Consider the following 23559-nt stretch of genomic DNA (forward strand, 5'->3'; position numbering starts at 1 on the left):
GAACAGGATCAAGTGATGAATACTGTCAGCATGAGGAAGCTTTTGAAGGTGACAGAAGTGTTCTAAACCTGGACTGGTGGTGATGGTTACACAAAAATCATGGATTTATATATTCAACTTGGGTGGATTTTGTGGTATGTAAATTATACCTCAGTAAAGCTGTCTTATACAGTGCAAGGGGAGACTTTGCTACAAAGCTTTTGAGAAACAAGGCAACAATATCTAACCAAGCTGAATACTCTCTGAGGCAGCACTTTCATTCCTAGATAAGTGCTTCAGAGAACCTGTATATAGTACACCAGAAACGATATACAGGAATGGGTTCATAGCAGCAATATTTATTCTAACAAGAAAGAAAGAAAAAGAAAATATCTTGACAAGACAATAAAAAATAAAATGTATACTCACAAAATGGAATGCCATTCAGCAATGGAAATGACTGAACAGTAGCTCACACAATAATATGAATAAACTCAGAAAACTCAGTGTTTGGGACAGTCTCAGAAGACTAATAAAGTGATACTATTTTTAATACAGTCAAAAATAATCTAAACTAAATATGTTGTTTAAAAATATGCATCTGTCTAAAAACAGAGCTACCAGCTGATCCTGCAGTCCCACTCGTGGGCAAACATTTGGAGAAAAACATGGTCCAGAAGGATACACGCACCCCTGTGCTCACGGCAGCTCTGTCTACAACAGCCAAGACACGGAAGCAGCCCAGATGTCCATTGACAGGAACGGATAAAGAAGATGTGGGGGCTTCCCTGGTGGCTCCCTGATAAAGAATCCGCCTGCCAACACAGGAGACATGGGATACCTGATCAGGGAAGATCTGCCATGCCGCAGAGCAACTAAGCCCATGCACCACAACTACTGAGCGTGTGCTCTAGAGCCCGGGAGCCACCACTACTGAGCTCACGTGCCACAACTACTGAAGTCCGTGCACCGAGAACACATGCTTCACAAGAAAAGCCACCACAGTGAGAAGCCCACATACCACAACTAGAGAGCAAACCCTTCTCCCTGCAACTAGAGAAAGCCCACACGCACAGCAACACAGACCCAGCACAGTCAAAAACAGATTTAAACAATTATTTTCTAAAATGTCATACATACATAAAATAGAATATTACTCAGCCATTAAAAAGAATAAAATCTTATTTGCAGCTACATGGATGGACTTAAAGACTGTCATACTAAGTGAAGTAAGACTGAGAAAGACAAATATACAGTACCACCTATATGTGGAATCTTAAAAAAAAAAAAAAGAAATGATACAAATGAACTTATTTACTGAACAGAAACAGATTCAGAGACTTAGAGAATAAACTTATGGTTACCAGAGGGCAAGGGTGGGTAGGAGAGTTAATTAGGAAGTTTGGGATTGACATGTACACAGTGCTATATTTGTCAATAAAACAGACAACCAAGGACCTATTGTGTAGCACAGGAAACTCTGCTCAGTATTCTGTAACCACCTAAATGCAAAAGAATTTGAAAAAGGATAGATACATGTATATGTATAACTGAATCACTCTGCTGTACACCTGAAACTAAAAAAACACTGTAAATCAACTATACTTCAACAACAACAACAAAATTTGCTTTTTGGGTTTTTTTAGGCAAGATACTAAACACAAAGTTCAGGCCACTTGTGGTGATGGGGTGGGATAGCAAAGAAGGACTGTAGAAAGAGCATCCCATGAGCAGCACAACAATAATGTTTCAGCTATGGGACTGCATGGTAGTTTTGGGGTACTCAATGTATCACTGTGCTTTAAAATGTAAGTTTCACATATAAAATGAGATAATACATTCTAAAAATATGATAAAGAAAAAGTCATGAAAAAGAGAACATCTCCTGAGTCACATCCCACGGTACCATTTCTCCCCTGGCACCTTCTCTTACTGACAAGAGGATAGCAGTGTATCTCGTGAAAAGAGCAGGCATGTTTTCTTTAGTAGTAACCCCTAAACAAACATCCTTCATTGCTCAGACATGACAGGATTCGACAGACGGTAGAAAGAATAAACTGCTGGGCTGTGGGTTGGACTTCTAAGTAAATGAATATTGAAGAACAGCATTCTTCACAATTCTCTTGGTTGGAATCAGCTAGTGAACATTTCATCAGGGCTACAGGATTTTTGTCCCACTTTGCTTTAATACTGCCGCCAGTTGCAGCTGTTATTCCATACATAATATGGAGCAGGCCTCGCCCTAGGTGTTTTACTTCTTCATCTCATTGTACCCCATGAGGTGGTAAATAGAACTACGATCTATTATCACTGCCATTTTATAGATGAGAGCTGCCCCAGGAGAAGTCAGATAACTCACCCAAGATCTCACAGCTCACCACTGTGTAACCAGAATTCAAGGGTGACAATGGAAAACTCTAACTCGACCTGGCATGACTGTGCCCGAAGCCTCACAGCCACTCAATGAGCCAGAAAGTCAATTCTAAACTTTTATATAATCAAGGAGGGAAAGACTTCCCTCGATCCCCCAATGACTGGAAGGGAAAGTTAATAATTTGGTGATTATATTTGCTACTTTTCTATTTTTTTAAGGACTACCAATCAAAAAGATAATTTGAAAGAAACTGCATGAGGCCAAGAGCAGGATTCATGGATTCACTCAGACTTGCATTCTATTAAAAAAAAAAAAAAAAAAGGAAACTTACAGAAATAATAAATAGAACTTGTAAACTTTATTTTACACATCTACATATGACTCTTGCAGAAAACCCTAAAAGAAATCTGAACCATAAAAGCCTTGTTCTCCTTTAAAGAGGATCAATTACCTCAACATTTAAGAAAATAGTAAAATTCCAAACCCAGACCCTGACAAGTTATTTTTAAATACAGGAAATTTAAATTTAAATTTTTACCGATGTATTCATATTTTCTAGACTAGGGCTTCTGTGGTGGCTCATACAGTAAATCTGTCTGCAGTGCTGAAGACCTGGGTTGGGAAGATCCCCTGCAGAAGGAAATGATAACCCACTCCAGCATTCTGGCCTAGAGAATCCCATGGACAGAGGAGCCTGGTGGCTACAGTCCATAGGATTGCAACGAGTCAGACACAACTGAGCAACTAACACTTTCACTTTCATTCCTATTTTCTAGACTACTAAGCTCTTTGTCTAATTCAACCCTTGAAAGTGTATTATACTGCAGTGTAACATAGTACTTCAAAATCATTGTGTTAATACACTTCTACAACAGAGATTGCCTATATTCTTACTATCTATTTTTACCTTCTTTACTAAGAAACTCAGTTAATTGAAAGAACAAAGTAGTTACAGCTAAGGCTAGTTATGCATGGTTCTGGCCAATGAGATGTAACTGGTAATAACTGAGCAGGATTTCCAGGAGAAAGGTTTAAGGAGGCTGTCTGAGGAGGCTCAAATCCTGTGCCCTTCTTCCCCCACCAGATATTCAGACACAATGAGCAGCTACTACAAAAGCACAAGGGTAACTATGTCATAGTGAAGGTGGCAAAAGTAACTGCTAGGAGTGCATGTCTCTGATGGCATCACAGAAGCAACATGGCCTGAGACCACCTGCCTCAAATTTTTACATGAAAACTAAACAATTTGTTTTGCCATTTATGGTAAGGTCTCTACTACTGACTCCTTTGCCTTACGCAAAAGGCAAAGAATAAAAGGAAAGATATACCGATTTGAAGGTACAGTTCCAAAGAATAGCAAGGAGAGATAAGAAAGCCTTCCTCAGTGATCAATGCAAAGAAAAAGAGGAAAACAATAGAATGGGAAAGTCTAGAGACCTCTTCAAGAAAATGAGAGATACCAAGGGAACATTTCATGCAAAGATGGGCTCAATAAAGGACAAAAATGACATGGACCTAACAGAAGCAGAAGATATTAAGAAGAGGTGGCAAGAATACACAGAAGAACTATACAGAAAAGATCTTCACAACCCAGATAACTATGATGGTGTGATCACTCACCTAGAGTCAGAAATCCTGGAATGTGAAGTCAAGTGCACCTTAGGAAGCATCACTACGAACAAAGCTAGTGGAGGTGATGGAATTCCAGTTGAGCTATTTCAAATCCTGAAAGATGATGCTGTGAAAGTGCTGCACTCAATATGCAAGCAAATTTGGAAAACTCAGTATGGCCACAGGACTGGAAAAGGTCTCTTTTGATTCCAACCCCAAAGAAAGGCAATGCCAAAGAATGCTCAAACTACCGCACAATTGCACTCATCTCACATGCTAGTAAAGTAATGCTCAAAATTCTCCAAGCCAGGCTTCAGCAATACATGAACTGTGAACTTCCAGATATTCAAGCTGGATTTAGAAAAGGCAGAGGAACCAGAGATCAAATTACCAACATTCGTTGGATCATCGAAGAAGCAAGAGAGTTACAGAAAAACACCTACTTCTGCCTTACCGACTACGCCAAAGCCTTTGACTGTGTGGATCACAACGAAATGTGGAAAATTCTTCAAGAGATGGGAATACCAGACCACCTGACCTGCCTCCTAAGAAATCAAGGAGCAACAGTTAGAACTAGACATGGAACAACAGACTGGTTCAAAATTGGGAAAGGAGTATATCAAGGCTATATACTGTCTCCCTGCTTAGTTAACTTAAATGCAGAGTACATTAAGCAAAATGCTGGGTTGGATGAAGTTAAAGCTGGAATCAAGATTGTTGGGAGAAATATCAATGACCTCTGATACACAGATGACACCACCCTTATGGCAGAAAGCAAAGAAGAACTAAAGAGCCTCTTGATGAAAGTGAAAGAGGAGAGTGAAAAAGTTGGCTTAAAACTCAACATTCAGAAAACTAAGATCATGACATTTGGTCTGATCACTGCATGGCAAATACATGGGGAAACGATGGAAACAGTGACAGATTTTCTTTTCTTGGGCTCCAAAAACACTGCAGATGGTGACTGCAGTCATGAAATTAAAAGATGCTTGCTCCTTGGAAGAAACGCTATGACCAACCTAGATAGCATATTAAAAAGCAGAGACATTACTTTGCCAACAAAGGTCCATCTAGTCAAAGCTATGGTTTTTCCAGTAGTAATGCATGGATGTGAGAGTTGGACTATAAAGAAAGCTGAGTGCCAAAGAACTGATGCTTTTGAACTGTGGTGCTGGAGAAGACTTGAGAGTCCTTTGGACTGCAAGGTGATCCAACCAGTCCATCTTAAAGGAAATCAGTCCTGAATATTCACTGGAAGGACTGATGCTTAAGCTGAAACTCCAATCCTTTGGCCACCTGATGCGAAGAACTGACTCACTGGAAAAGACCCTGATGCTGGGAAACACTGAAGGCAGGAGGAGAAGAGGACGACAGAAGATGAGATGGTTGGATGGCATCTTGGACTCGATGGACATGAGTTTGAGCAAGCTCCAGGATTCGGTGATGGACAGGGAAGCCTGGCGTGCTGCAGCCCATGGGATTGCAAAGAGTTAGACATGACTGAGCCACTGAACTGAACTACTACTGACAGTAAAATAATGTTTAACACATCTCCTCTTTAGTAACCAAATGCACAGGTCCCCACTTGTCCCATTCTCTGGTGGATCTAAGTAAGAAAATAATATCATTATCAGAGTCTGTGATGTTAATGTGATCCTACTGAAGAAGTAGTTAAGCCACTTAGCTTTTGAAAGGTACCAAAGTGTGGGCTGGGCTTGAGCCTCTTTACAACTATTAATGCCAGGAAAATTACAATTAACATGAAGAATATATGTTTCTCCCTATTCCTACAGGACTTTATCTACTTTTTCCTTTGTTTCTTCTAGCTGTTTTTTCCACCTTACTTCATTTCTTCCTCAATGCTGCTTTGCACTTAAAGCAATTTTAGATTTAACACACTCAAATAACACCTGTCAGAGGGCTCCAATAACACCCTTTTATTCTTCATGAAGAAAAACAACTTAAGGTATTGCCAATGGTCTCATTTTCATTCCTCACAGTGAAAAAATCTAAATTATATACGTAAGCTCAACATTATTCCTTCAATGAAAAAGAAAATACTAACAATTTGCCTGAATACTAAATAATATTTTCTCATTTAGAACACATGAAACATACTTTTTTAAAAAATTAAATTTATAAACCTAGAAACAAGATAAAATCATTTTATAATTTTAGTGATATCTTTTTTAAAAAAAATCCTGTTTTATTTAGAACATAATTAGAATCATACTCCTGGAACTCATGACTCTAACTGTCCCAGTGACCCCAAAAGCCCACAGACAAGTGGTGATTTATTTTGAGAAACCAATGCTAAGAAGCTGGCAAGGGCGAGCAATTCCCCAAACTCTCCATCTCAGCCAGACCTGTCACGCTTTTCCCCCGCAGGCATGGAACTCTATGTGGGACACATGTGTGTCTCTATAAATTTAGCACATGCACAGCCAAAACTGCTTTTCCCCCCATGATCCCACCTAACCCTCTCATGTGCAAGACAGACACTTTGGGTCAGCAGTCATGTACTCTGAGGTTAGCAGGCATCTTGGCTTAATCTTCTTCTATCAACAATACTCTAACAATACTCCTCTGAAAATACAGTTTCCAGAACTGATGGAACATTCTAGATGCAATGTGACAGAACAGAAGTACTATTACACTCCCCCCTCACCCCGCCTGGATAGCATAACTTGAGATCATCAGGCTAAGACTTCATTCACTAAAGATCAGCCATAACATGCTGGCAGATAATGAGTTCTGATTAAATAGAACTTTATTACACAGAATGAAAATCTAAAAGTTACAATCCAAGGCCAATAGCTCTCTCTTAGCATGAAAACATGTCTAGAATGACAGCATTTTCCCCTGGATGTGAAAATTACACATACAGCTAGTGTTTTGGCTTCAAAATATTCCTCATTTCAGGATAAATCATATCCTAACATGATAAAATACAAAATGGAAAGGACACTGGCGACTCAGTTTAAATATTCTACTCAGTTTAAATATTTTATCTAAAATATTTAATATTTTAGAAACCTGCAGCCTTAGAAAAATTTGTGGTCCAACAGCTCCATCTGGTGGATGAACACATTTAAGCCACCCCACTGCAGGTCCGTGACATTGTGAAGAGGCAGTGATTAAGACCATCCCAAAGGAAAAGAAATGGAAAAAGGTAAAATGATTGTAAAATGGTTGTGTGAGGAGGCCTTACAGAGAGCTGAGAAAAGAAGAGAAGCTAAAGGCAAAGGAGAAAGGGAAAGATATCCATCTGAATGCAGAGTTCCAAAGAATATCAAGGAGATATATAAGAAAGCCTTCCTCAGTGATCAGTGCAAAGAAACAGAGGAAAACAACAGAATGGGAAAGTCTAGAGATCTCTTCAAGAAAATCAGAGATACCAAGGGAACATTTCATACAAAGATTGGTACAATAAAGGACAGAAACGGTATGGACCTAACAGAAGCAGAAGATATTAAGAAGAGGTGGCAAGAACACACAGAACTATACAAAAAGATCTTAATGTCCCTTAAGAGTGGGGTGCCATTGCCTTCTCCGTCTTAATGACCCAGATAACCACAATGGTGTGATCACTCACCTAGAGCCAGATATCCTGGAGCGTGAAGTCAAGTCAGCCTTAGGAAGCATCATTACAAACAAAGCTAGTGGAAGTGATAGAATTCCAGCTGAGCTATTTCAAGTCCTAAAGGATGATGCTCTTAAAGTGCTGCACTCACTATGTCAGCAAATTTGGAAAATTCAGCAGTGGCCACACGACTGGAAAAAGTCAGCTTTCACTCCAATCCCAAAGAAAGGCAATGCCAAAGAATGCTCAAACTACCGCACAAATGAACTCATCTCACACGCTAGAAAAGTAATGCTCAAAATTCTCCAAGAAAGGCTTCAACAGTACATGAACCAAGAATTTCCAGATGTTCAAGCTGGATTTAGAAAAAGCAGAGGAACCAGAGATCAAATTGCCAACATCTGCTGGGTCATCGAAAAAAGCAAGAGAGTTCCAAAAAAACATCTATTTCTGCTCTACTGACTACACCAAAGTCTTTGACTGTGTGGAGCACAACAAAGTGCAGAAAATTCTTCAAGAGATGGGAATACCAGACCACCTGACCTGCCTTTTGAGAAATCTGTATGCAGGTCAAGATGCAACAGTTAGAACTGGACATGGAACCACAGACTGGTTCAAAACTAGGAAAGAAGTACATCAAGGCTGTATATTTTCACCCTCCTTATTTAACTTATATGCAGATTACATCATGCGAAATGCCAGCCTGGATGAAGCACAAGCTGGAATCAAAATTGCCAGGAGAAATATCGATAACTTCAGATACGCAGATAACACCATCCTTATGGCAGAAAGCAACGAACTAAAGAGCCTCTTGATGAAAGTGAAAGAGGAGGGTGAAAAAGTTGGTTCAAAACTCAACATTCAACAAACTAAGATCATGGCATCCAGTCCCATCACTTCATGGCAAACAGATGGGGAAACAATGGAAACAGTGACAGACTTTCTTTTCTTAGGCTCCAAAATCACTGCAGATGGTGACTGCAGCCATGAAATTAAAAGACGCTTACTCCTTGGAAGCAAAGTTATGACCAACCTAGATAGCATATTAACAAGCAGAGACATTACTTGGCTGACAAAGGTCCGTCTAGTCAAAGCTATGGTTTTTCCAGTAGTCATGTATGGATATGAGAGCTGGACTATAAAGAAAGCTGAGCATTGATGAATTGATTCTTTTGAACTGTGGTGCTGGAGAAGACTCTTGAGAATCCCTTGGAATGCAAGGAGATCCAACCAGTCCATCCTAAAGGAAATCAGTCCTGAATATACATTGGAAGGACTGAAGCTGAAGCTGCAATACTTTGGTCACCTGATGCGAAGAGCTGACTCATTGGAAAAGACCCTGATGCTGGGAAACATTGAAGGCAGGAGAAGGGGACGACAGAGGAGAGATGGTTGGATGGCATCACGGACTCGATGGACATGAGTTTGAGAAAGCTCTAGGATTTGGTGATGGACAGGGAAGCCTGGTGTGCTGCAGTCCATGGGGTTGCAAAGAGTTGGACATGACTGAGCAAATGAACTGAACTGAACTGCAGGAAGATAAGAGTCATCTGCAAGGTTAAATGCCCATAACACTAAAATCTTAGTATAAAAAGATATCTATGCTTCAGCCAGTGGATTTCTTCTAAAGGGGTTCTTGGCAAAATTCTAATATAAAAGAAATCTAGAACTCATGAAAATTCCTTATCTAAGACTTCGGTTCACCTTCTTGAAGAAATGTTACTTAAAATAAAGTAAACATGTTTAAGCTGAGAGGAACCTCAGAGAGCTGTTAATTCAATCCATTCACTTTACAGACTCTAAGGCAACAACAGTTTTCCTGAAAGTCACAGCTAGGGATGGCAGACATGGATTACAATATAAGTAAATAGGTCAAATATTCTGTGCTATTTAATACAGCCTTCTGTTTTAAGAGGCTGTGGAGAAAAGGCAGGAAAGGAAGCAGTGTTGGTGGCAAAGTGCCTCTGTTAGCAGTGGGTTAACAGAGGTTAAAGTGCCTTATGGGTTAGCGATGATCTGGTCACCCCTATGGCAACCCACTCCATTACTCTTGCCTGGAAAATCCCATGGATGGAGGAGCCTGGTAGGCTACAGTCCACGGGGTCGCAAAGAGTAGGACACGACTGAGCAACTTCACTTCATTTCACTTAAGTGCATCATGGGCCAACCCTACCCTAACCCGCACAATACTAGGAACTGTCATACCCTCCTTGCTCTGCAGCCCCAAGCGTCCCTCTCCACCTTAGATTTATCTGCTTTCCCCTGCTGAAGAAAATCATCCTACCAATAAAAATGAGAGATACAATGAATGTTAAATCATCCCAGTGAAGAACATCTGTAATCATGGCAAAGCATTCACTCTGTGTTAAAATAAGAGGGAGAAGAGACAAAACCAAACTGTGTTCACCATGATACCACACCTGTTCAAAAAATTAAAACTACTGAGCACCAGACAGAGAAAAAGCATTGGAAGGGAAGACACTAAACTCTTTTGACAGCTCTTGGTTCTGAATACCAGGATTATGAGTGATTTCAATTTTCTCTGTCATTTAATGCTTTCATCATTTTTATAATACTTGTATTAACAAAAAGGTAATTTTTACCTAAAAAATTTATGCATTTATAATCATAGACTATAAAGAAGACATAAATGGGAAACTAGAAAGAGGACATACACCCACATCCACCTACCCAGTACACCCATAGCAAAAAAAAGAAAAAATTCCAAAGAAATATTCAGTAAAAGATATAATTTTTTGTCTTTTTAAGGTTTGTCACTATTTTTCAAACAGTTTTGAATTTTCTACCAATATCTGTTAATAAATACATGGATGACAAAAGTAATAGACTAGCAAATTAATATGAAAGGAAAAATCTTACAAACACAGTTCAAAATATTTTATATGTCTTAAGATGCAGGAACTTGAGTTTACATCCCAAGCCCATTTTCTGCTTAAAAAATCTGCCAGAGTTCTGTGTCAGAATTTATGGCTTGATGCTCTCCCAAATAATTTCATGACTTCTTGTTGGAGAACCACTGTCTTATAATTAGGTCTCTGAGGTTCATATCAGGGACACAGTGACCTGAAGGTCTATAAACAAGAATGGAAAACTGTTACCTTGCCTCAAAATGCCTGCATCATTTACACAGAGTGAGATCAGAGAAGGAATCTCCTGCTAAATATCTTACAGCAGAGGTTTTCACAATGTTGTCGAGGGGCCACTGGGTCTGTGGCATCAAAGCCACTATCACAACTATACCAAGACATTATTCTCCTGTTTCACTCTCATTCTCCCATCTGTGTAAGGTAGAGTGTGCAGAAGGCTACATGATATCACAACAGATTAAATGCAAAAAGCAGATATTAAGATTCTGGGAGGGGGGTTCTATTTAAGCTAGACATTAGTGAGAATTGCATGGACAGAGGAGCCTGGCAGGCTACACAGTCCATGGGCCACAAAGAGGACAGTCGCTTAGATATGACTAAGCAACTATCAACCCTGAGACATTAGTGACTTGAAAAACCCATAAAAAATGCCACTTCTCTCACTAAATTTTGTGTTTAGGAAAATAGTCATTTTTTAGAGAAATATGAATATTACATAACATATTATTTTTAATGATTTAAATATTTTTAAACCTTCTCAGTTTTAATTTCTAATACAATAAACAAGGACAGATACAACCACATAAACAACAGCTCTTTGAGGTCCATAATAAATTATTAAAAGTATAAATAAGTGCTGAAAAGCCCAAAATTTGAGAACTACTATTTCAGTTGGTTCAGAAAAACACACACTGGGGATCATGACCACTCTGGGGTCAAGACCACTCTGACCCCACCCTCTTCCCTCCTTCCTAAAAGCACTCTCCAAGCCTCTTGCTATGACTAGTTCCTCTTGTAAGCCATTATATGATCACACTTTCTAAAGCATGATTCTGATCCTACCCCTTCCCTATTAAATAATCTCAAACAGTTCTTCAAGATGTAGAGAGTGATAACCAAGAAATTTCAGAAAACTCCACGATCTGGCCTCAGGCTATTTTACCAATGTCATGTATGCATCAACCCTACTATTATTTAGGTGCGTTCTTGGAAGCAGATATTACAAGAGAGGCTATGAGAAATGATACCTGCCATCACTGGACTCAGAATTTATGTGAAAGAAACAGAAATAATACAAGTATCCTTCATTTTCTGTCCTCATTTTCCAAATATATGCTGTAGTAACATATTTCTTTTACCCTAAATTCACTGACCAAATCAAAAACTCTATAATGACCTGTGAACATCCACCAGCAGAAAGGTTTCAGTTGCATACAAGTCTATGTAAGGTGACACAGACGGCAATTCAGTTGTATCTCAGTTCTTGTTCCAGAAGGATTATGCTTTGTGCCCAGCATAAATGTACTGGGCATCATTGCTACCATCTTCCAAGCATTACTGGTGCAAATGTGTTCTTCAAATGTGGGAAAACCTGAGAAAAAAGAAAGTGAGCATAGAGAGAGTTGAAGGTGATGGCACGCAGTGTTGGAGGGAAGCGCATAAGACGTGATCTCAGCATGTCCACACCTCACGACACAGCCGAGTTGCTCCTGGGAAGCTGAAATGTGTTACTTGAACCAATACCATACATAAAAAACTAGAGAAACTCCCTGTGCAGTGGACTGATAAGTCATTCTCAGTGTAGGAGATCACTGAGTACCAGGCTGGTACAGGAGAAGATGACAGACACCTTCAATGATATGATGGTCGGTCGCTCAGTCGTGTCCGACTCTTGCTGACCCCGTGGACCGTAGCCCACCAGGCTCCTCTGTCCATGGGATTTCCCAAAGCAAGAATACCGGAGTGGGTTGTCATTCCTCCTCCAGGGGATTGTCCTGACCCAGGGACTGAACCCACATCACAGGTGGATTCTTTACCACTGAGCCACCAGGGAAGCCCAAGGCAGCTGCAAAGTGGAGGAACATGATGTCAGCAAAGCAGGTGAGTTTCAAAGCAAGACTGGGAGAACAGTGATAACAGTGCAAGCTGTGGGTCACAGGTGAAGTGGCCTCCCCTCACAGTGAGATGTGCTATCTTCCTCCAATGAACTGCTAAAAACTATCATCAAAGACAGTTCCCCACAAGGGAAACAGTCAATCATAATGCCATGTCATCCCACGGGGTTATTCAAAAGAAAGAAGTACCTAGACATTAAGCATCCAAAGAAGGCTAAACTCCTGCGAGGTAGGAAACTTGCTGGTGCACTACTGTGAAAAACATCATCTCAAAGGGGCCACTGCTGACAGCAATGCCTGTTAGGATATGAATGAAGTATTCAAATCAGAAAGCCTAGGTGATGGAGGAGACAGGTGAGGCTTAGGGAAGGAAGTGTCTGTCACCACTCAACCAAGGGGAAACCTTGCAAAGAAGATTCTTTTGAAAACAGATTAATACTATTGGAGATTCTTCTAGTTTTATCAAGAAGATAATAGCCAGCTTAAGGAAAGTATGTGGAACTTCATTTTTAAACCTTGATTTAATGAACAATGATCATCAATAAGAGAATCACCACTGTACATAGGATAGATAATGTTAGAAATGCAGCCCAAATGAGCACAGAACACAAGCCTGAATGACTTACTGTCACTGTACTAACATTAGTGAAAAATGTTGATGCCTAGTCTTAGCCCTCACATACAGAACAAAGAGATGCACTCTGTCTTCAAACGTCTGTGGAAGTATGGCTACTGGCTATCCCAGAAATACATCTTCTTTTTTTCCCTTCAGTTATGGGTTTATTTTAACGTCCCTCCCAACAGTAGTGTAAACAGTGTGTTCCACGCAATAGAGAGGAGTAATCTTTAATACTCATTCAATAGAACAACTTTCCAGTTACATTCATAAATGAAAGGAAATAAAAATGTCTAGAAAATAAACATAGTATAAAATCTATTGATCATTGTATATCTAATTATGATGTTGAAGCTGAAACTCCAATACTTTGGCCACCTCATGCGAAGAGCTGACTCATTTGAAAAGACCCTGATGCTGGGAAGGATTAGGGGCAGGAGGAGAAGGGGACGACAGAGGATGAGATGGCTGGATGGCATCACCAATTCAATGGACATGAGTTTGGGTAAACTCTGGGAGTTGGTGATGGACAGGGAGGCCTGGCGTGCTGTGGTTCATGGGGTCGCAAAGAGTCGGACATGACTGAGCGACTGAACTAACTGAACTGAGTCAAGCTGAATCATCCCACATAGTTACAGCACCTTCTCCCTGTTCATCTTTTCTCTTTATCTGTTGTTTCTGTGTTTGTTTCGTGAAGTAACTCCCATGTTTCTATAAACAGAGAACTAATTTTTTTAAATGAACAGTGCACAAAGGTTAATTAAAACTTTTTCTTTTTCCTTCCATGCTGCACAGCTCGCAGGATCTTAGTTCCCCAACCAGGGATGGAACACAGACCTGTGTCAGTGACAGCACGGAGTCCTAATCACTGGACTACCAGGGAATTCTCCAATTAAAACTTTCTTTATCAGTATACCAATCCCTAGTAAAATATAACCAAAATAAGAGTTTCAGGTCTTGGGACTCTTATGTTTCTGTTACTGTTTCCAAGGAATCATCAAAGGCCATCCAAAAACATACGTGCCTCTATTTCTAAGTTCAGGAACTTCTTTACTTACAGAAGGTCCCTGACATTACCAAATTTCATTTCAGGATCTTAACATAATCAATATAAATACAGTCATAGTCAAGATATCAACATAGTCATAACTAAAAACATTCAGAATTTTATCTATATCTTAAAAAAATTTTGAGAATCCTTCCCCAAAAGCAAATAATTGTGTCTTTATATTAGGAGTTGGCAAACCTTTTCTGCAAAGGGCTTAGCTTTTGTGGGCCATACAATCTGTCACAATGACTCAACTCTCCCACTGTGTGCAAAAAAGCCATATATAATATATAGATGGACAATAAGGCTATGTTCCAATAAAACTTCATTTACAAAGACAAGCAAGGCTTTGCATCATACATCCAAAGACTGGGCTTTGTCATGTCATGCCTTTGGTAGGCTTGGCAGTTTGGTTTAAAAAGTAGTAACTACCTTAAGGGCTTCCCTGGTGGCTCAGTGGTAAAAGAATCCACCTGCCAATGCAGGAGACACAGGCTTGATCCCTGGATCAGGAAGATCCCCTGGAGAAGGAAATGGCAACCCACTCTAGTATTCTTGCCTAGGAAATCCCATGGACAGAGAAGCCTGGCGGGCTGCAGTCCATGGGGTCACAAGTGTCAGACATGACAGAGCAACTAAACAACAGCTGCTGCTGCTGCTGCTAAGTCGCTTCAGTCGTGCCCGACTCTGTGCGACCCCATAGACGGCAGCCCACCAGGCTCCGCCGTCCCTGGGATTCTCCAGGCAAGAACACTGGAGTGGGTTGCCATTTCCTTCTCCAACGCATGAAAGGGAAAAGTGAAAGTCAAGTCGCTCAGTCGTGTCTGACCCTTCGCAACCCCATGGACTGCAGCCTACCAGGCTCCTCTGTCCATGGGATTTTCCAAGCAAGAGTACTGCAGTGGGGTGCCATCGCCTTCTCCAAAACAACAGCAACTTCCTTAAATCATATTCCTGTTACTGCTGCCAGAGGCCGCTGCCCATGGTGCTGAGATTTTTAAGTGTATCCTAAGGAAATCAAGCTCTGAAAGCATCAGTCGAATGAAAGAGGGACCAAGACTTCTCCCCTGGAATCTCCAGACCCTAGTCCCTTTACTATAAGACCGACTGTCCTCAACCAGTCCTTCACGAACACCCTCACCCCTAACTCCTATGTTGTATCCACACCTGGATCAATACTACAATGGCACCCCTTTTTGTCCCTTAACAGACTTGTCTGGTGCTATAAGATAAATATCCGAGCAGGAGGGGCCCCTACAATCCATCTCCGGCCAGGCTGATTCTCTCCCTCAGATCCTACAGCCACTATTCCAGGTCTGCCTTACTCTCCTTAAGTCCAAGCTCACCAAAAAGCCTTCAAATTCAGTTTTTAAAAAAAGAAAGAGAGGGAGAGACAAATTATTAAGTGCAATCTTATCCTCCAATTTACCTAGCTTCTGTCCCATTCTTCTCTCCCTTCCCTCTACCTGTCTTGAACTTGCTCATCTAGGCCAAGCTCATCTCTCCTGAAAAAAAAAAAAATCTTCCTTCTACACCAAGCTACTCAAAGTGCCTCTCCGGGCTCCCTGGAACCCCACACCTGCCCCCCAAGTCTGTGAATTACCTGAGAAACAGGATCCTTATTCACCTTTGCACCCTGCACAAACTGTTTCTCTCACCTTCCCCACACCCTCTCTAGGAACTCCTATACCCACCAATAATAGGTTATGAATTTTGCATCCTTCTTTTAACATTAAAGTGAATAGCCATAACTAGAAATTAGGCAGGAAAGTGAACTACAATTTGATGACTATAATCCCTTTCAAAATAATGCCATGAACCGTAACAAACCAACATCCAATACAATTTAAATATTTAACTGAGCAGTTAAACAATGCAAAGATATAAAAGGAAAGAGCAAAACAACACACAAGCTTTTTCCAATGCACATTCATTGCAATGATTTCAAATGTTCCTGACACAAGTAATTATTACACTCACTCTTCATTACTCTCTCTAATGCACTCTTTCTCTTGTTGATCTCCATCTACCTCAAGGGGGCAAATACAAGTTACTTTTCATTCGCTTGAATTTAGTTGTCTTGAGTGTGATTGGTTTTGTTTACCAGTACCACTTCACAACATCTTTCATGTCTTTCTTTATGCTACAAAAGCACTGAAAATGTCAGCTCAGTTCTGGAGTTACTAAATGCCCCTATAGAAATTTCATAAAATACTATGCCTTGTAGGTCCTACCAAAATGACAGATTTCTGGCAACAAAACTTGTAAATAATGAGTGTGCTTTAAAAACTGCATGTTTACAAACCAGTGAATTTTGTTCATCAAATTTTAATAACTAAAGTTACTCAAATCTGAAGTCCAAAGTCAATGTTCCCTTGAAGCAATGCCATTGTGTAACTGGTTTTCAAACACAAGCAGTAAATTAATAAGCACTACAAAACTAAGCCCATCAGCCTCATCTGTGCTGTTAACAATTATGTTATTTTACTATCAAATATGAAAAGCTAGTTCAGGGCAGCTTTATGTCAACTGTTCTGAAAATCATATGCTGTTTCTACTCCTTAATTATATTTGCAAAAAAGGAACAAAGAGCTCAATGATCCCAAGGTGTGGTCAGAAAAAATTCTTGACTAAGTTTTATTTTTGAGCCTTAAGACACGCAACCTCTCAGCCCAAAATCCAGATGATTCCTCAGCTGTCTTCCTTTCAGAAACCTGAAAACCTGCCAGGACACCACAGGGAAGAATTCACTGAGAAGACACAAAATAAACCATGAGCTCAGGGGACATCTGTAGGTGACACAGACCTAGCTTTACAGACTTCCACAACTGTGAGACTGACTCTACATAATTACTTCCTTAAAACTGGTGTGGAGAATAAGAGCACCTGGCAGCCTACCAGCCTCATAACTTTGAGAAAACACTTAACTTTTCTGGGCCTCAACTGAAAATACCAACAGTATTTGCTTGGCCTCACCCATTTCAAGATGCCATTTTCTGTAAGGAAGATTTAGTACTAATGCACCCATTTTCCTAAATGTAAGTAACCAAAACATGCAAACTTAAAAGAGATTTGTCATTACTAAAGATTAAATCAATAAGAATATACTTGGAGTACAAATGAATCACTTTGCTATACAGCAGAATTTAACACAACACTGTAAATCAAATATACTTCAATTTTTTTAAAAGAGGGAAAAAGAATATACCTGGACTTGAAATACCAAAAAACATAGCAAAGACTTAATATAAGGTACAATCTGAAACCGCTGGAGCTAGAATACACTGAAATGATCCTCTGGAGAGCAATACTGAAAATGCTTCTAAAGCAAAGCACCTCAGCCTTTGAGGTGGGGAAACACAAACACACATACAAGCATATATATATATATATATATACACACACTAACATAAAAGGCCAAAAGGAAATCACAGAGGTTATGCTTGTTTGGTAAGCTTATAAATAATCTTTTCTTCATATTTTTCTCTATTTTTTTATTTTTCTACATAAATGTACTAACTTAACAATTAATTCTCAATATGGAGGTTACTTACACTGGTGAAAATCCAAAAGAGGGAAAAAGAATGTTTTCCCTTTTTTAACTTGTAATATTCCAAACATACATATTTTAAACATCATGTATCCATCATCTAGCTTCATTTACCAATACTTTGCCAATCTTCATTCAACTATATCCATTCCTCTTTATTTCCTGAGATATTTTAAAAACAAATTCCAGAATGCATGTTACTTCACCTGTATATTTTTCAGTGTATAGTCTCAATTTATAAGGAAAAATATATGTGTCTATGTGCACGTGTATATATATCTATGTATATATATTAATGTAAGTGTTCATGTGTATGTGTGTGTGTGTTTGCAAAAACCTGCAAACTTGCCAGGATACCACAGGGAAGAAACCACAGAGAAGACACAAAATAAAAACATATATAAAAACATATACAAAATAAAAAACATGTATATAAATAAAAACATATACAAAAAGTATATTCTCTCTCCCTCCTTTTAAAATATTGAAGCATATTTGATTTACAATGTTGTGTTAAATTCTGCTGTATAGCAAACTGATTCATTTGTACTCCAAGTATATTCTTACTGATTTATTCTTTAGTAATGACAAAGTTACCATGCCATCATCACATTGAATAGGACATCAGTAATTCCACAGTATCATCTAATACCCAGCCCATTTTCAAAAATAACAATGGTTCTTTTGGACTTCCCTGGTGGCACAGTGGACAGGAGTCTGCCTGCCAATGCAGGGAACATGAGTTCGATCCCTGGTCCGGAAAGATTCACCTGCCACGGAGCAACTAAGCCCATGCACCACAACTTCTAAGGCTCCGTTCACAAAGCCTGCGAGCTGCAACTACTGAAGCCTGCATGCTCTAGGGCCCACAAGCCACAACTACTGAGCCAGCGTGCTCCAACTACTGAAGCCTGTCTGCTTAGAGCCTATGCTCTGCAACAAGAGAAGCCACCACGATGAGAAGCCCATGCACCACAACTAGAGAGCAGCCCCACTCTATGCAACTAGAGAAAGCCCTGCACAGCAATGAAGACCCAGCACAGCCAAAAATAAATTAATTTTTTAAAAAATAAAGGGAAATTCTTGACTGGATCCTTCATATGGGGGAAAAGCAGTTTATAAAAAAACATTACTGGGAAACTTAGGGATCTATGAAAATAGTCTCTATATTAGATACCATTATCTAAATATGTTGAAAGTCGCTCAGTCATGTCCAACTCTTTGCGACCCCAAGGACTATAGAGTCCATGGAATTCTCCATGCCAGAATACTGGAGTGAGTGGCCTTTCCCTTCTCCAGGGGATCTTCCCAACCCAGAGATCGAACCTAGGTCTCCCTCATTGCAGGCAGATTCTTACCAGTGGAGCCACAGGGGAAGTCCAATATAAATCTTAAATTGCCTTATAACGCCAAGATTTATGCTGAAATAATTAAGGGTGAACTGTCATGATGTTTGTAACTCACTTTCAAATGTTACAGCAGAGGGACAGAGAGACAGAGACAAAGATAGAGTGAAAGAGAAACAAAAAGCAAATGTGGCAAAATTAACAACTCGTGAATTCACGTGAAGGCATCCAGTGTTCACTGCATTACTTCAACTTTTTGGTAGGCAAGAAATTTTTCAAAATAAAACAATGGAAAATGTAAAAAAGGTTTCAAAAGGAAAAAAATTTTATAGGATTTTAAGTATTGGAGGAGGCAAGAAGGATAACATTATATCAAGCAGAATATGTTCTCATGAAAAATAACTGGAATGACTGCAATGTGTATTTAAAAAAAAAATTCCTCACAATTTGGGGGCAGTAAAAAAAGGGAATATAAGCATGTTACAGGAAGAATACATATTAATACTACTTTTTTCTTAAGGTGGTACTATTTTGAATAATATTTCCTGTTTTCCAAGTATTTTTATAATGTGCTTTTGCTTTTAAAAATTTTGAGTATAATTTAAAGACTAGCCAGATAACTACAAACTATTTTACTGTTGAACAGTCTCAGGTATTTGTACAATTAGCTGGTTTCAATTTAAAAATCAGCAGCAGTAGCAATCATACTGATGTGTCTTTATTTCTTCTTGTCCTGTGAGGAGTTGCAGATGGTGACTGCAGCCATGAAATTAAAAGACACTTACTCCTTGGAAGGAAAGTTATGACCAACCTAGACAGCATATTAAAAAGCAGAGATATCACTTTGTCAACAAAGGTCCATCTAGTCAAGGCTATGGTTTTTCCAGTGGTCATGTATGGATGTGAGAGTTGGACTATTCAGAAAGCTGAGTGCCGAAGAATTGATGCTTTTGAACTGTGGTGTTGGACAAGACTCTTGAGAGTCCCTTGGACTGCAAGGAGATCCAACCAGTCCATCCTAAAGGAGATCAGTCCTGGGTGTTCATTGGAAGGATTGATGTTGAAGCTGAAGCTCCAATACTTTGGCCACCTGATGCGAAGAGCTGACTCATTTGAAAAGACCCTGATGCTGGGAAAGATTGAGGGCAGGAGGAGAAGGGGATGACAGAGGATGAGATGGCTGGATGGCATCACTGACTCGATGGACATGGGTTTGGGTGGACTCGGGGAGTTGGTGATGGACAGGGAGGCCTGGCGTGCTGCGGTTCATGGGGTCGCAAAGAGTCAGACACAACTGAGTGACTGAACTGAACTGAACTGAACTGTGAGGAGTTATGGGTCACACAATGCACAACAAATAACTGCTTCTCAACCACCTAAAATGGTAACACAAATAGTAACATGAAATGATACCTTATAAAACCCACTAAAGTAGAAATATACCTCATCATATATGCTCCCATTAATGTCTGCACCATAAATAGGTGCCACGAAGGTTAAGTTCTTCCAGTACTTGCGCTCCAAATCTTCATAATCCAAGTATCTCGGGGTACAGTACCTGGAAAAGGGAGAGGAAACAAAGCACAAACAGTAAAGACAATTTTAAGATTTTCCCTACCCAGCACTTTCTAAACAAAATTCTATCAAAATGAAAATACTGCATCCTCATGCTGTCAAATCTAACAAGTAAATATGTAAATATATTTATCATAGATCTCTCAAAACTCTCCTAAATAACTCTACATTAAAACTTCATTTTTTGACTGAGAAATATACTTCCATGAAAGTACCAACAAAAGAAGCAAAAAACTAGTTAAAACTCATTATTTTATCTTTCAAAACATTTTCTAAACTCTTTAACCAATTATACTATACTTGAACAATTTAAAATGTATGAAGTAGAGATTCCACTAAAATTTAATATAAATGAAATAAGCTATTTAATACTTTAAGGATGACTCTGGAAAGAAAAATTAGAAGAAAAAAACAAGAATGACTCTGGAAATGGGCACTAGAAGATGGAGAACAGAATACAATCAACAGTTTATAAGAAATTGGACAAAATTGCTTCTGCAATCTTGTTTTGGCATTGAACTTTTTATTAAAGTTCTTACAGAGTATGAAAGCAAACCAATCCAGTCTATGATTAAAGTTTCACATTCTCAACTGAGATCTGAAACAATGAGGTTTTACCAATGCCTAACAACAACAACAACAACAAAAACTCAAGAGAAACTTGAATTAACTATCAAATGTTTAATTCCTTTGGAATAGCAATTATGCTCCATAACAGGAACTTCATATAGAATAAAAGACTCTCCAACTACCATCGAGTGCTTACTATGTCAAATACAGTGTTTTTTTTTTTTTAAGATCATCCAAAGGACTCAATCTCATGCATACCCATCCAGGGAATTTAGACAATGATGTTTTTAGGTTGGATAGTTGATTGGTCTGGTGGGGAAGGGGTGTTTCTAGACTAATGTTTTGATCTAAGACCTTAACCACCACATCAAAAAAAATTTTTTTTAAGTAATTTAATAACTGTGACAGTTTCTAAATATATCCACAAATTCTTTGATACATCTCCCTTCAAGATATACAGCTTAATTCTCCCCCCCTTAAGTATGGGCTTCACTTGGCATATAACAAATAGAACATGGCAGAAATGATAGTCAAGAAACACGTAATGAAAAGACAGTTTGTTTTCCATCTTGGTAACTTCTGGATCACTTCCTTTGGAAGAAGCTAGATGCCACACAACACAAGGAATAGCTCTTGCAGCAAGGAACTCAGGACTCCGCCAACAGCCACATAAGGGGAGCAATCTTGGAAGAAAATCCTTTAGACACAGTCAAGTCTTCAGGTGACAGCAGCCCCACCCAACTTGACTATAACCTCATGCAAGGTCCTGAGCCACAGCCACCCCGCCAAGCCACTCTTAGCCTCCTGACCTTTAGAAACTGAGATGTTTCATGTTTATTGATCTAAGATACTAAGGTTTGGGGTCATTCATTACATAGCAACAGGTGACTAATACAATAATGGTGGCCATTCAAGGATTTTCCTTTTTTTTTTTTTTTTTACTATTTATTTCATTTATTTATTTGGCTGTGCCCGACCTTAGTTACAGCATGTAGGATCTATTTCTCTGACCAGGGATTGAACCTGGGCTCCCAGCACTGAGAGCACAGTTTTAGCCATTGGACCACTAGGAAAATCCCCAAGGATTTTCTTTTTTAAATTATTCTTCTAATATCTACCTTATCTAACTTATCATTTAAGACTTAAACATTATCACACACAGAAGAAATTGCTTAACAAAGTGCAGTCAAGTGTAGAAACAAAAACTCAAGGTAAAAGACAGGGATAAAAATTCATTTATAGATATTATGAATGAGATGATAAAATGAGGAACAATTTTTCTAGAAGGCAGACAACCACCTAAAATACAGAAACAGTTAAATGGGAAATGAAATGGACTATGCAGAAGGCTCCCGCTCTTCACAAGCTTCCATCTCCTTGGTTTCTTACCATATTCATCTACATCTTAGAAAGAAATAAAAACAGCACACTGAATCTACTCACTTGCCACTGTTGGCCAGCTGCCTGAACTCCTTCACTGTCATGGCTTTTTTCTGGATGTTGTATTGAGTGAACAGTCCTGATTGCCCTGTGACCATCTGCTGAATCGGAGCTGGAATAAGCAAGTTGTCAATATCATCATAGCACTGCCTTGGCTTCCACTCCTTAGGAGGAATCACCTAAGAGTAAAATAATAAAATATTATTTGGAAAACATTCCACATTGTTATTTAGCTCTCATGTTCCAGCAGAATACGAGTGAAGAATTCCTCGGCATTTCTACGACAATGTGTAAAAGAACTGTGGAGATTTACATTAAAGGAAATGATTTCTCTCCCAAACATTTACCTTATGACATGACATTTTTAAACAAAATTTACTGAGTACTCACTATACCAAATACTGAACTTGCATTAATTAACTTATTTTTTACTTGATACAGTTAACCTCTCTATTTTCAAGGTCAAATGGAGAGATACACAGAAATAAAATAACTTGCCAAAGTTCAAATGCTGTTTATATTATCATGAGAAAAATAAGTAATGTGCTTAGTAGTTCAGCTGGTAAAAAATCCACCTGCAATGCAGGAGACCCCAGTTCAATTACTGGGTTGGGACGATCCCCTGAAGAAGGGATGGGCTACCCACTCCAGTATTCTTCGGCTTCCCTGGTGACTCAGACGGTGAAGAATCTGCTGGCAATGCAGGAGACCTGGGTTTGATCCCTGAGTTGGAAAGATCTCCTGGAGGAGGACACGGCAACCCACTCCAGTATTCTTGCCTGGAGAATGCCCGTGGACAGAGGAACCTGGCAGGCTACAGTCCATGGAGTCACAAAGAGTCACAATGGAGTGACTAAGCATAGCA

General features: G+C 39.3%; 1 protein-coding gene across 23 annotated transcripts in view; it reads right to left on the bottom strand.

Moving 5' to 3' along the window:
• The window catches only part of KDM4C (lysine demethylase 4C), a 435647-nt gene that overhangs the window by 374391 nt on the left and 37697 nt on the right, over positions 1 to 23559 (bottom strand). For all 23 annotated transcript variants that reach the window (XR_014056674.1, XR_014056681.1, XR_014056693.1 and 20 more), the window contains 2 exons: positions 22698 to 22873; positions 20553 to 20667 (listed from right to left, as the gene is read on the bottom strand). Coding sequence is in view for 9 of the 23 variants with exons in the window: in XM_081500458.1 (XP_081356584.1) it covers positions 20553 to 20667; positions 22698 to 22873 (291 nt within the window). In the remaining 14 variants the exon portion in view is untranslated. The remainder of the gene's footprint in view (positions 1 to 20552; positions 20668 to 22697; positions 22874 to 23559) is intronic.

Source organism: Giraffa tippelskirchi, chromosome 1, assembly GCF_054371585.1.
Source record: "Giraffa tippelskirchi isolate mGirTip1 chromosome 1, T2T-mGirTip1v1.2.pri, whole genome shotgun sequence".
NCBI lineage: Eukaryota > Metazoa > Chordata > Mammalia > Artiodactyla > Giraffidae > Giraffa > Giraffa tippelskirchi.